Raw genomic sequence first — 15166 nt, 5'->3', positions numbered from 1 at the left:
TTTAATTTATCTATAAACTGTGCCGAGCGAGCTAGTTTTCCTAATCTAAGAGCACTATGTGGGGTTATAAGGACCATCTGCAAGCCAGCAACAGTCCCAACATTTTGGATCTATTAGTAAATGTAGTAAAAGCATAGTGGTGACCTTATAAACACAAACATGCCCGAAACCATGTAGGTTTTATTAACAAAGAGTTTTGTTGCTAAGGTAATATCTCTCTGAGGTACTTGTATAAAGGCTTTTATGACCTGCGTTGCCATTTTTGGTTAATACCCTGTGATCAATAAAGACGGACATGCAGGTTTTATTCCCTTTCAGTAAATTTCCATTTTAACCAGTATTTATCTAAGGCAGTGGTCTGGTTTGCTTTAGCAAACAGTACAGTCCAACAGGATCTAACAGGACTAACCACAACTTACGCACAATGGCAAGCCTCAATTTGCCTTACTGGAGAAAAGAGGCTTTTTGCCGCATCCGTAATTCATTAAACAGTAAGCAGATCAGCAGGTACCTGTGTATATTTGGGTTGGAAAAGAGATAAAAGTGCTAAAACCTCCCACACAGCACAAAGGAAATCTGTGTTTACAGGCTGTGATGATTGTACTTGGTTTTGACCTATTGGTAAAGTGCAACCTCATGTGCTCATCACATAATGATCCGACACGGACAGCAGCATTCGGACATCACCGGGGAATTCAGCACACATCTCCTCAAGGCTAGGCCATAAGAGGGAGAAAGTTTGTGCTCTGGCTCCCAACAGAAGCTGATTAGTGTCTTTGTCATTTCTAAGTTTACACATAGTTAGTTATCTTCTCTTATTTAATCTCCATCACTGTTTAAAGTAAATATTTAACCAACTGTCTGAACATTGGGGAGCTGGATGACATAGAGCTCTGTGCTGAAGCAATAACAGACTCATTGTTAGCACAGAGTGTGTTGTTGTGTTGGAATTTATATTAGTCACATTGTGGGGATATTAGTCACCTTATAGGGACTTCCCTCCTATTTAGGCACAGCAAGGTGGTTCCCATAATTAACCTTTACATTTTACAGCTAAGCAGGTATGTAGTGGTTACTATTTAACGTCAGGTTAGTCTCCAGGTTACACCTGTACGTCAATTTGCCAAAGTGTGTAAGGAAAATTTTGCTTGTGACATGAGACAACAGAGAAAAAAAATGGAATAACTGACCTTTGTGCCTGGAAGTCCAGGGGCTCCAGGAGGACAAACACAAGGTTCTTGAGTTGGTTCAGTATAATCAGGGCTGTTGGAGCACTGTATGAACAAAACAAGACTCTTATTCAGTAGGCAAGACATTACGTGCACATACAGAATTATGCATATAGTGTACAAAAGGATTTACTTTTATCCAACACAGCGATTTCCAAGCCATACCTCTCTCTTTTATCAATCTAATGTTAAATAAATTTCACAAAATCTAATAAGATACCTGAAACCCTGTTAATAGATTAAAAAAAAGAAATATAGCGACCAATTTAACATTTTTTAAATCTGTATTTAGTTCTGAATATGTTCAGATCTTTTTGGTAAAATGTACATCGTAAAATGGATACCCTTTTGCTTTGAAATCAAATGCTATGAGATTTTTCCAGAAAGTTATCTGATCCTCCATTCAAAAGGAAATTGATAACTGAACTTGGATATTTTATTATAAATAAAGCCTTGAGATGCGGACAGAGAGAGAGAGGGGAGAAGCAGTGGTACTTGGCAAACATCTTGTCTCTTTTGATATTTTTATCCAAGAGCTTTGCATTAAAAACAGTAATTTGGCTCTGGCTTTGCGGTTACAGCGATTTCCAAGCCAACATAACAATGGGCCACTGCTTCACAAACACAGTCAGAGCCAGCAGATAATAAAAAAAATATACTGAGTGCAAAATGTTTGAAGCGGAGCCATGGGTCCTCCTCCAACATATTATTTTATTCATAAACAGATGTGATTTCAAATGAATTTCTGCTGAGTTTACACTTTCACAACAAAATACCACAGTGCACTGTACTGATGAAATATAAGACAAAAGATCATTTTATGCCATGCAGTAATAAGGTGTGGAGTTAACTGATGATGACATTGTGCAGTGTGTTTCAGAGTGGAAACAGATGTAGTTGGACAAGGTGAGAAGAAGTTTATCTATGTTGCTTTTGGACTGAAAAACATCCAGAGTCAAGCAGGATCTTGTACTTACAACTCCAGGTATTTCACATGCAGTCTCTCGGTTATTCTGCTCGGGGTCACAGTAGATGCGCAGTTTCTGAATTTCAAACTGAACAAAATTTAAAAAATCATGAAAATCATGTTAAAGAGAAAACTTCCTCTGTTGGAGATTCCAAGCAAGCTAACAAAGCAACAATTGGTAATATGGGGGTAATTTATAACATTTACTTCAGCTTTATCAGTACTTTGTTAATTTATTGAAATTGCTATTGCATAACTGCCAAACTAAAAGAAAAGATAAGTGCCCCAGTTGGGCACTGAGCTACACGTTGCCAGACCTCCCTCAGTATTTGGAAGTGTTCTGAAGCGACATGGCACTATTCTTCCATTAGAAAATCTTTATTTGGTATTTTGTTGATGTTGGTGTTAAAATGGCTCCAGAATGTCCCAAAGACTGTTTTACTTCAGTTACCATGTGAGCAGAAAGATGATGAAAGATGATTTATATTGTTTCCAGCCTCATGAAAACATTAGTGCGTCTGTGTGGCTGGGAGCACTGATCAACTTAAAACAATAGCATCTACATTTTGTTAATAATAACACCAACTTGTATTTAGGTTTAAACATGATTGAAGATGGTCTGATGGTTCATGTTAATTAATGTAAAAGTATTTAAAATTGCATTATACCCCATTCTGGTGTGCTTTTAGGGGTCCAATAACAAAAATTTGTTTCCACTTACAAGTGTTTATCCAGAGATGATACTGACTTACAAGTACATTCAGTTTGTTAAATGGCACAGAATTACATGATCCTTGGAACAGGGGATCAGTAAACACCATAACATTCACTGCCAAGCTGTGGTTCAGGTTAATATCCACACCTACAATAATGTGTCAACATTCTTTTCAATTAAAGGATTTTCTGCACAGACCTTCTCATATTATCTCTGCTGTTTGTGAATAAATCATACTTTTCTTTCTTTATCATGTGCGGCTTGTTGTACCAAGGATCTTTGTTTTAAAAAGTGACTATTATTTTCTTTTATTTTAAATTAATTTTATTCCATTGGCTATAATTATGGCCACAAATGCAGTAATGCCCAACCTGCCTAATTGCTTACATATGTGTATAACGCATGTTGAATGGTCAGTTTATGCTATTGTTTCATAATAAAATGTGTTACATCAAATTGACAATTAGTATAAAAGGATGTATTGTGCAAAAAGCAGTTATTCCTCTTTTCCATAACTTTATTACATAAAAATATTTAATTATGTTTGCAGGGATGCCTTTGCATCAATGTTCAAGAAAAAGCACATTATATAATCTTCTGCAAAGAAAATTATAACGTAGCACAATTATGATTTATTACAAATACAGCATTTTGGCACAGATAGTGCCAACTGAGACAAATAAAACAAAGACTAATAAGACCTTGTGGATGAAAATGCTCATTTTTGCCAGAGATTTATTATCCACAGAGTTAAGCATGTCTCTAAGGAGGCAGCAATAAACTATGTTTTGCTGTGTGATGCTGTTAAAGACATACTGTATATCAGTAATGAGCTCAACTGCTCATTAAACAAATTGTTCCCTCTTTCTATAGTTAGGTTGACTTACTTTTGTATTTTTCTCCCACATGCCTGAATAAATGAAGTAACCAAACGACGTGTACTTTCTGACAATAGGGTCGTTGATGTTGAACTTACTGGCGCTGTTGTTTCTTTACTGACATATTTTCCAACTTGGGTTTTTCCATTGATGAAAATGCCGACAGGGGGATCCAAGGACAGAGTTTCAATTTCCAGGTCATCAACATAAAGTGTAACATCTTCCTCAGTGACCAGCAGGCGCAGCTGGTGCCATGTCTCATCAAAGAGTTTCTTTTGTCATAAAAAAAAAAACAGGAAATAGTCATTAATGTGATGGTACTGGCAGTGTACTGATAAAAGATAAAAGACAGAGAGAACAATAGTCTGTCCTCTTGGAGTAAGTAACGTGTATAGTGCTATATCTTGTTCCACAGCAGGAAGCAGGATGGACCACTATGTATCTGACTGGGGCAGTGTTATACTGTAAGTTTGAACCTGGGCAATACACACTAATCAGAGTTACATTTTATGAAGCATTTATCACAAAATATTATGGACTTTTTAAGGCAAAACCACCCCTGACTCAGAAAAAGCTACACTGATCACACTCACTGTCACAGTTTGCAATCTGATCACATGACTGATGCATATATATATATATATATATATATATATATATATATATATATATATATATATATATATATATATATACAATGGATAATATACAGTCATCTGGCTTGGGACTGTCAGGAAACAGTGACAGAAAAACTGCCACACAAGCCAATAGGAAATAACTTTAAATGATGTCTGTGAAAGGGAATCCTGATTTTGTAATACTATGTAAGCCCACTTTGATTCATTTTTCACCTGTTCTTGCTACATCTATATACATTTCTGGTAGAGATGGGGTTCGACAGTATTTTGGCAAAATCAAATCCAATATCAAATCTGAATCCTTTTGAATCTTTTATTGAATCTTATTAGATTTACCTTTCAACATTTGCAAGTAACTAAAGGCTAAAATATTTGGGACTGTTAATCATGTGTATACCACATATTGAAGAGCTGTAGACCACTGTACTTAAAGGTGCAATAAATGACACTGAGCCTCACTGGATGTCAATTTTGCAAATAACTATTTGCTATGTAAAGATATAGTGGAGTAATGGCAACCTGAGCAGTGAATGAAGTCACACTCTCTCTGTGTGTGTTATTATCTGAGCTTCTCTGTTCTTTGTTTCGGTAGCTGCACCAGCTGCCATGCATGTTAGTGCATGTGAGTCCCTCCATGTCCTCCACGTCTGTTTCCAAGATGGCGACTGCGTCACAAACTTTCTCAAATTACAGCTAAAAGTACACTAAAATAGTGTGACATCTAGTGGCTGAATGTTGTTTATTGCAATTTTAACTACTTTACTTACAGGTTCCTGATTCAGAACTATTGAGTAGATCAGATTAATCAAATTTTAACTGGAAAATTCTTAAATTGATGTATGGTGATCAGGGATTAATTTCTCTAGACAAGAGTCAAACTCTGTTGGTCCCTATTGAACTACAAAAACACACTATCTAGTCATGGTTGCACATTGGTGTCACAGAGTGATGTGTCTTTTCAATCATGAATAATCCTTGGCTGGATACAGCGACCAGAGAACAGTCATTTTCATTTGGCAACATTTAGGTTTTCTATTGCTCTTTGCCAATAAAAAAAGAGTGAGGAGAGATGAAAGTTTTGATACGAGATTTGTTGAGATTAGCAAAATGTCACTTTGAGATTTCATTTGACCTAATGTTGAGAGTTACAGTCATCATGGTCTTACAAATGACGCATACTTTTGCGTTGCTGCAATTTTTGAATTATTTACTAAGACTACCGATGTAAATGAGCCCAGCCGAAATTCATTTGATGAAGTGTACTGTACATGTCTGGAAAGGAATGGCATGCAAACGAAAGTGTTTTCTGCTGATTTTCCACCTTTTTTTCCAAGACATTAAAATTCAGACGCAATTTCCTCTGCACAGTGGCTATTTATGAATTCCCATTCTCTCCTCCCATTGTTTATGCTTCTAAACAGGAACGCCTTAAAATACATATTGTATGAGCCCAAATACACCATTTTCAGCGCCTTCAGTAAATGAGGAGAAACACAATTCTGGGTTTAAGTGCCTCAAAAAAGGCCGCAAAAGTCAAAGTCTTTTGTTTCCTACAAACAACTTTTTATATACCTGCTGCAACTATTAAATAAACTTCACTGCAAATCTCTTTTTAGTCTGTCTGAAACGGTTCAGTTTTATGGTGGTGCTACTTTTTCGGGGGCAGGGACATAATCTGCTATTCGCTCTGACTTGTACGTGTAAAGGTTACTGCAGGTTTACACATGCCATGTGAGAATAAGAGGATTATGGGTGAGTGGTTATATAACAAGTATTGTATGTGTGGCTTAAAGAAAAATTCTTAAACCTTGAAGGTGCATTGCTTTAAAACAGTTTTGCCAGAGTTGTCACTTATACAAAATAATAATGATAAGAAACAGGGAACTATTGTACCCTGATGTGGCCAGCTTATCCTCCAACATGTATTTAGAGTCTGCAGGTTTTCCCTTGAACAGGCAATGAGCAATAACATTGAGAATTTTGTTGTATACATAGTGTATGTACAGACCATTAAATGTGTACTCCGGCAATTTAGTATTGCACTTTCATAAAGATGGCCAATTCATAAGAGATAGATTAAAAACAGAAAATTGAAGCAGCAGAGGCTGAGATATCCTGACTTGTAGTCTCTAGTATCCTAGTATCTAGTCTAGAATCCTGGATCCTACATTTCCCACAAAGTGACTAACTCAACTTCCACAACCCCAGTTTGTAACGACTTGTCCCTGTTCAAAATGTAAAGAAATCATTACACAAATGTTATCATAGACCGTAAAGTAAGACCCTCTCAAACTGATAATACAGAGTGTTAACATACCCTTGCTGTCTGTTGTGAAAATGCGACAGTTTGAGTTCCACTTGGTGCTTCACTGGTTGTGGTGAACTTGACGGTGCGGTCCATTCCATTTAGAGTCACCGCCATCTGAGGTCTCCCTTCAGGTGTCTGTATTCTCCACAAGTCCCAGTCCTCCATTACCAGTGATCCCTTATACCTCAGCGTGGCCACAAACACATACGATGGAGGCAGGCCATCAGGAAAAAGGTTCCTGTATGTCCAAATATGAAAGTCAGTCAACTCTGTATACAGTGATGATGAAGAGGAAAGAATAAAAGCAAGATGATTACCTTGTAGCTTCACTCAAGTCGACACGAGGTGTCACCTCATAGGCCTTAGTGCCATAAAATGCCCCCTGTGTCTTCTTCGCTTTTTTTGCCAAATTTAAATGTACAAGAATATCGAAGCCCTTCTCATCACGGGAATCTACAGGAATTCTTGCTGAGCAGACAATCTCTGCAAACGACAAACATAGCAAAACAGAAAAAGTGATATTTGATCTCATAATATTTGAGCTCATTATCAACCATAACTTTACACCTGCAGCTTTTTCCTTCTAACTCCTAATCTTGTCAACAAAACTCAATACGGCTTGAAAAATCAAGCAACATTTGATCAGTAGCTGCTTACCTTCACACAGTTTCTGTCGTATGACCTGTATGATCTTGGAAATAGCTTTGTAGTCTTCAACAGAGAAGACATAAGTCGAAAATGGCTTGTTTGCAATTTCCTTCAACTCGGCCTCCTCTGTCTGTGACCCAACACCAATTGCAAACAGAATTACTCCTTTTTTCCTTGCTGCCTCTGCTGCTTTCAAAACCTCATCTTGAGACTTCCCATCTGTGAGGACAACAGCTATTCTGGATATGCCCTTTGGGCCACGCTCAGAGAGGCCAAACAGTTTGTCTAGAGCAAACTTAATGGCGGTCCCTGTCCTTGTGTTTCCCCCCATGTATTCAATGGATTCCATCGCTTTGATGAGTTCTTTATTAGAGTTGTACTTCCCCAGAGGTATTTCTAAAACAGGGTCATCGCTGTATTGGACAACTCCAACCTGGGTAAACTTCTGTCCGATATTGAAGCTTTCAGTTATATTGACAAGCCATCGCTTCACTATTTCAAAATTGACATCCTCAACACTCCAAGAGCCATCTAGAATAAAGACCAAATCAGATGGTGCAGTCCTACAACCTGAAGCAGACAGAAAATAAAACATTAGTGGTGTCAAATAATTGGTTATATAAATGATATCTAGTTTGGTGGAAGACATTTACAGTGCATGAATTCACCTTTGCCAGTTGAATGCATTTGACAGTTTAATGTATGGACAACAAGCATAACAAAGTGTGAGAAAATGAAGACAGAAGCATTCTTACTTCTTAGGTCTTCATCTTGTGCTGCATTAAACAAATGGAGAAGCATGAAGCACAGACATCTTAAGAGACAATGCAGGGATGTCGCTTTGTAACCCATTATGCAGCAGTACCAAGTTCCAATTGTGCACCTATAGGGAAAAGGAGAAACATGCTTTGTATTGCAATGAAAAAGAAAAGGACAATGGGAGCATTTGTGACCTGTGTTATTCTTGCCTTGACAGAAGTGAATACCTGAGACTTTTTTCCATTATTGAGATGGCTGGTTGCCATTTTTCTGCCTCTGTCTCATTCCTTCCATAGGTTTTAAGATCAAAAACTGTTTTAAGATCAAAACCTGCAACACAAATCTACCCTACTACTGACAGTTTCACACATTTAGAAAGGGTGTATGTTACCTTGAGTGATATGTATTTTTTGTGTCTACTGTTTGTGACCATGCTCTCAACTAGGCTCTTCAAACTGTGCATTAGTTCAAAAGACCAATGATTCAAGTAATTCGTAGACCCTGTTCATGTTGTCTCTTTAGATGATGCATCAATAATGAACCAAGTGTGAGATGTAGATGCCAGCTTTGTTAGTGACTCAAGGCATGGCAGCAGAAAGTCTGTGCATACATGCACACTGTAAGCATGTATGTATATATGTATGTAACCATTTAACTTTGTGACATTTTTAGCATTCATGTTAAAGTTACTAGATTTTGTTGGTTAGGTTTCAAGACTCCACAGTGCATGTCCTGACTGAGGTAGTTGATACGATTTATATAAATTATATAGTGCAGAGATTTGTTGTTTTACAGTGGGAATGGATAGAAGTGTTATAGACATACAGTGTTGCTGGTGGACATTCACCCTCAAGTGTGATTTTTTTAGAAGGCAGAGAGTATCTTTAAGATTGAATTAATGCAGAGGAGTGTGCACATACAAGCTTACTTGGTGCATCTTTGCAAATCATGGCACTTGCCAAGTCAAGCACAAGACAAACAGGACAGTCTGTTCATTGTTTGTGACCATAGTGACTGATGTTTGTTTAAAGATTTAAGAAAATCCTGAAAAAGGCTTACAGGACTAAAATAATGGAGAAAGATATAGTATAGTTTGACTTTTTTGACAGAAAATGTGAATTTCTTCCTTAAATTCCTACCATTTTAAAAAAAATAATAGCACAGACATACAGTATATAGCATAAATTATTTGTATAAACTTTATTATACCATACCATTATATATTGATCGATTGTGAGTTTTGGTACGTCACTGGGGTTATCAAGTGCATTTCCCAGTAACAGCCACCAACTACCTCCCACTGCTCAGACATTACTGCCAACAAATCCCTAATTCACTTACTTGTACCACTAAGTGTATCCATCCTTCATCTTTCCAATGCTGCTGCTCAGCTTCTACGGCCTTAGTACACCAAAGCATTTTCCTTTCAAGCCTCATCTACCACATCCTCACATGGCACTGTTAGCTTTACTAAGTAAACAATTCACTGGACCCCTGGCCACAACTGCCCTTAAACTAGTGCTCACTATTTCCTGTGGGATTATCAGCTGTTTCCTCAAATCTGTTGCCTTTTGCCAATCTCTGCCCACCCTTGGCTCAGCTACAATATGCCTGCCCAGAAAAGCTTCATTTCCCACTCATGGATAAAACCTATTGTAATATCTTCCTTCCCATCAACAGATTTTTAACCAGTTACTTTCAAATGATGCTACAGCAGTTATAGTAGTAGTGGCACCAGGTGTGTCATTGGAGTAGGATTATTTTACACCAAAGTGTAGGCATGCCTGAACATACGGTATGGGAAACTGATATTTTGGGAAGATGTTAGCTTAACAGTTTGGTTTGTATCCATATTCCCTCCAGCTCTTCTTTTATATTTTTCTAATTCATTCACTGTGCCAGCTCTGCTAAGACAGCCTCCACTGTGCTGATGTTTTGCCCTACAACCATCTGTCTTTTACCTTACTAATTGACTCAATCCGTAGTCATTTCACTGTGCCCAGCCTTAAGGCTCCTCACTCTACACCACCACAAACAGTATCACTACCGTATGGCTGAGTGCCAAGTTTTGAAATGCTTTATGATGGGTTGAGTTTTAGGCTGCTAATACAGAAAGCGCTATACTCCTATTCCTGACTCTAGACTGTAAGTGTCATCTAAAATAATTTTTTCACATATGTATGGGGAAGTGACTTCAGATCTACCTATAGGTCCAAAATGACTTTCCCATACAAAGCCACTCTCCTGGGACTCGACTCAAAACAAACAGATTTCCAAATATAAGAGTTAGTGTGCTAATCTAATCTTTACTTTAGGTGGTTGTCAGATTTGAATAATGGTACTTTGAAGCCCTTGATGTATATTAGCTATCTGATATAGATATCCTACAAGTTCATACACAGAAACAACACAATAGGTCTTCTGTCAATGCATTCCACAACAGCCTACATTTTCCTAATCTCGTACCCAATCGATGCAATGAAGACACATTAGCTGTACTTTGTTTTTTAAATTTAGAATCTGAAACAACTTCGTATAAGGCTAGGTAAAGCATGAGGTTCTGGTTAAAAAAAACCAATATTAAATGTTAGGAAGAGGCAGGATGCGAACCATGGTCTCGAGTGTCAAAGTCAGATACTTTTTATATCCCTCTTTTCATTGTGTTTTAAGAAAGTCATGCATTGCTACATAGGTTTGAGAAAATTACCAGTATTGCAGTTTTTAGCCATGTTAGCAGTGTGGCTATATGGCAATGTCAGTCAATCAATCAATTGGTCCAAACTGAATTATCTCAAAAACTATAATAACAGCAGGTCACAATTTTACTTTCACCAATACTTTGGTTTATGACCAAATTCTTTATGCCAATTTTCAAATGTTAGCATGCTAACACATGAAACTGTGATGATGAGCATGATGAATTTTACCTCCTGAACATCAGCATGTTAGCATTGTCATTTTGACCATGTTAGCATACTGATGTTAGCATTTAGCTCTGTTGTGCCTAAGTACAGTTTCATGGAGCTGCTAGTGTGGCTGTAGCCTCTTAAATTCTGTTATGAAGAAGACAATCAATTGTGCATGACGAATAGATCACTTGTCAAAACATAGTCATGGGTCATTTTAAGCAATAAATGCTGTTGTTTTTCTGGTGAGGACTCAGATACTCTTGGATATCAAGATGTTAAAATTGCCACCAACTCAGAAATGGCAAACAAATCCCAATGAAGCAATGTCAAGGCAAGTGTAACACATGACAAAATGCTGGGTTTGTCCTTTAACATCAGTTAATGTCAAATACAAAACAATGATATGTTACATAAATGCATGCGGTTTATCAAATGAATTTCAGTAATATTTAAACTCCAATATCATCGCATGTGCTGCAAGCAAGATGTAGCAGAATATTGCGGTTTAATGATGTCCATGCTCATGAAATTAGAGATGAAATGAGATTTTAAGTACCGAGTAAAACAATGAATAGAGTCATATTTACATTTGGCGATAATCGGCTAGTGAGCTCCATGTGAGCAGACGGCATTTGATTGTATGTTGTTTCTGTGGCCGCTCTATTAAATTATCTTTTACAGTGGTTTCCAACACGTGAAAGAAAGAAACTGCTGACATCCTAAAAGGAAGCAGTTGCAAATGAGGACCAGATATTCCTCATATACTGTAAGAAGCAGGACTTGTGGAAGGAATTTGATAGGAAGGAACTGACCATACACCTTATTCTTAGCTGTTTCGGACACATAAAGGTCAACAAAACAGTCGCCAGGATGTAACCCTTGGCCTTCCCCAAGTGCCTTTATTCCTGTGCAGCCAAAGAGGGGTCACGACTTTGACATGACAGCATTTTTCCACCATGTTAACTCTGCGTTGAAGTAACACAGTTGAACGAGGCGCTAAGCCGTCGCAGTTGTGCAAGCCATTCCATTTTCTTCAGAATTTTCCCCACTAGAGAGCTGGAGGAGGTTGCTGGAAAACCCCCTCATTGGCAAGGTCCAGCAAGGATGACTTTCCCCTCGACTGACTTTCTCCAAACTGAGTATTTCTACACCTCTGCTTGAGCCACATGGAATTCATTTACACCATCAGACAGTGAAATTCCGGCTGTGGACAGTGACCAAACACATGTAGTCATGATGAAGGGAAGCAACTTTCATCCAGGAATAAAAACGCAACATTACACGTGCTGTGCTATAATGCCTAGAGTCGGACTGCATGCATAATGTAGTAAAACTAACAGGTGCGCTTGTCTTGCATGTTAGTACCAGACTCCACTGATGTCTGATGTCATTAGGGTAAATACTTTGTAGCTCCAGGTTTCGGTCACGATGACTGAAACCTGGAGCAGAACTGTAACATTCGCATGCAAAGTATCAAACAAAACCTACTTCAAAATTTTAAGGAAGACATTCTTGCTCTGAACACAACTACAACATGACATGAATTCTGCATTGAGTATTGTAAAGCCTGTTTGCTGCAATACTTTGCAAACTTGATCAGATTTATGTGAGTCTTCGGTTAGTGGCAGTTTGGTTCCAGCTGAACATGATGTTCAGGAAGTTGCTGAATAAATGATTTCTCACATTTCACCAGATAATATTTCAGCTGTTGAAGGTGGGCGACTGAGTCATTATTCAGATTTTGTCCACAGTATCAGACCACAGATTAAAATTTGACATTTTTTTTTGCAGAAACTGTAATACATTGTTTGAATTATTGGACTCAGAAAGAAAAACATGTTTCTTATGTTTAGTGTCTGCAGTTTATGAAATGCAACTGCAGGCTTCAACTCCACTTGCACTGGTGAAGTTATAGTTATCTGCTGTAAATTTGGCAAAAGGAAGTTGTTCCATTCCAGAAACAACAACTGCTGTTCAGCGTGAACAGCAGTTGCCAAGATCAGGGGAATTTATTACTGCCAAATTCTTCAAGCAACAAGGGAAAGCCAAGCCCTATCAGTTGTTCCCCCGGAGAAAACTGTTCAACTAATCCAAAGAGTTAAATAATGTCTTGTAAACCGCCAGCTGAAGGGGTCTTGTCACTTTTCAGCCAACATGTCCACTTTTAGATTCTTTAATATTTCCTGCTCTTTTCACAAAGATTATTGTTCTTCATATACTGCACATATAATGCTTACATCTGTCAAAATTGTATGAGTACAATACATACACTGTGGTGCACTAGACATATGCCTGCACAGATTCAAAAAATGCGAAAGAAAAATCCATTTACGAGAAGTGAAATGGCCAGGAAAAAATCTTGAGATGATTCCATTCATTCTTTGCATGACAGTAGCACAAACAAGGGACTGATAACTGCACTTAATGTCTTCAATATGCAACTGCTGCAGCACAGAGTAAAGGACACTAAAGTCAATGTTGAAGTAGTGCTGGATTATTACAAATCTCAACAGTGTTACTGCATCGTAACACACTGCACACTGAAAAATAAATTATATACACTAAAATCAGTCTAACAGCTTTTGCACTTGAATGAGCAAAAACAGCTTCCATAGAATTTAATACTCTAATATTTGCTGTCTGATGATAAAAGACATGATATATGTATCTTCATGCATAAAAACACCAAACATGTGTAACTGCAAAACAGCATGTGTTAATATCAGAAATACAGTAAGCTTTCTCACAAAAGTGACACAAAGTAAGCAAAAAGTTACCGGTAAGCGTCCAAGCCCTTGTGTGAATTTCCGTTAATCCTCTCATTGAGAGCCAGTGATCAATACTGTTCACAGCCCTGGGTTTACAGAAACTGAATTTGGGGAGAGGTGCACATGTTTCTCTGGTGAATGAAAGCCTGCCCTTTCCAGCAGCTCCCTCTGTCTCCTCTGTTTCTGTCCTTCTTCTTCCTCTCCACCCCCCTCACTCCGGACTTTTACTGGCCTACAGCCACCTTCAATTACCATGGGTGGAAAGAGAAGCAGATAAGGAGAGCATGAAATAGTGAAACAGACAGCCCATCTCTGACAGTCCAAAAGGAAAATAATAGTAATGAGCACAACCTCCTTCCAAGTGTTGAGGGTTTGGATCGTGTGTGGGTTGCTATGGGCATAACCAGAGAACATGGAGTTTTCTGGATCCAGGACAAGAACTGGATCAGCGACAAGTTTTAGTATACTGAGACACACATAATGTACACTGTACCTTCAACAGGACCTGAAGTGCTCTTTGAATTTCTCCACCATGCCACATTTAAAAACCCATTCCACTTTATCACCAAATGGACAGCAGATTATGGTCTACAAGTCAGCAATGAACAAGGTGCGAAAAAGCTACTGCAGTCCTTTCTCTGCACGAACAGCTGGAAGTCGTTAGAAATGCAGAGCTGAATCTGTTATCTGCAGAGCAGGCAGATCTCAGTTTGATCCACTCTAACAAGTTTTATCATGTTTATACTTGGTGGTAGGCTGCTCTGCATCAACTGACAACAGCCTCACTGTTTGCAGGCTCTCCTCGAGTGTCTAGAAAGCACAACAGTGTTCTGCAGACTGTGAAACTTATTTATTCACTTTAAAATGAAAACAAGGTTATATAGTTGTAATTTTGTTGCAGGCTGTGAGTTGTGTTGCTACATTATCATATAGTATAGTAGAGTGTATGAGATTAATATTGTAATGTTGTTGTAAAGTCATCTAAAACATTGCAAAAGAAGCCGTGGGGGGTACTAATTTTGACAAGTCATGGTGTCATTGAACAGGTGCTGATGTCATCAGACGTCATCCTATGCTGAGATGGAGCAGCAGTGGTTTTTCTGATCACGGCCTGGTTGACCCTGAGCCTCAGCACACTCTGCTGGATCGCACATGCAAATACTGAGCTGGTGTTTGGAGCCTGGGAGTGGCCAACCTGCTGATGAGACTAGACTTTCCAATGCTGAGTAATCCTCAGTCTCTAGACTGGTGTCTGGTTTGTAACCAACAGGAGGTGCACAGCGATCAAAACCCTGGGGCAGAAAATCTGTGTCCTTATTTTGTGTGTCCTTCAAGAAGCAACAGTAT

General features: G+C 38.3%; 1 protein-coding gene across 2 annotated transcripts in view; it reads right to left on the bottom strand.

Moving 5' to 3' along the window:
• col21a1 (collagen, type XXI, alpha 1) overlaps positions 1-14056 on the bottom strand; it is a 29913-nt gene extending 15857 nt beyond the window's left edge. Inside the window, exons 1-8 of one of the 2 annotated variants that reach the window (XM_067609920.1) lie at positions 13829-14056; positions 8139-8266; positions 7393-7953; positions 7053-7218; positions 6745-6973; positions 3888-4061; positions 2207-2284; positions 1191-1274 (exon numbers count right to left, since the gene is read on the bottom strand). In XM_067609920.1, the coding sequence (XP_067466021.1) occupies positions 1191-1274; positions 2207-2284; positions 3888-4061; positions 6745-6973; positions 7053-7218; positions 7393-7953; positions 8139-8235 (1389 nt within the window). In that variant the 5' untranslated portion in view covers positions 8236-8266; positions 13829-14056. The remainder of the gene's footprint in view (positions 1-1190; positions 1275-2206; positions 2285-3887; positions 4062-6744; positions 6974-7052; positions 7219-7392; positions 7954-8138; positions 8267-13828) is intronic. The other variant, XM_067609919.1, reaches the window with a different exon arrangement.
• Between the last annotated feature and the right edge of the window lie 1110 nt (positions 14057-15166).

The sequence above is a fragment of the Thunnus thynnus genome, chromosome 14 (genome assembly GCF_963924715.1).
Source record: "Thunnus thynnus chromosome 14, fThuThy2.1, whole genome shotgun sequence".
Classification (NCBI taxonomy): domain Eukaryota; kingdom Metazoa; phylum Chordata; class Actinopteri; order Scombriformes; family Scombridae; genus Thunnus; species Thunnus thynnus.
Note: the sequence above shows the minus strand (reverse complement) of the source record. Positions and strands in the feature narration are given on the sequence as shown.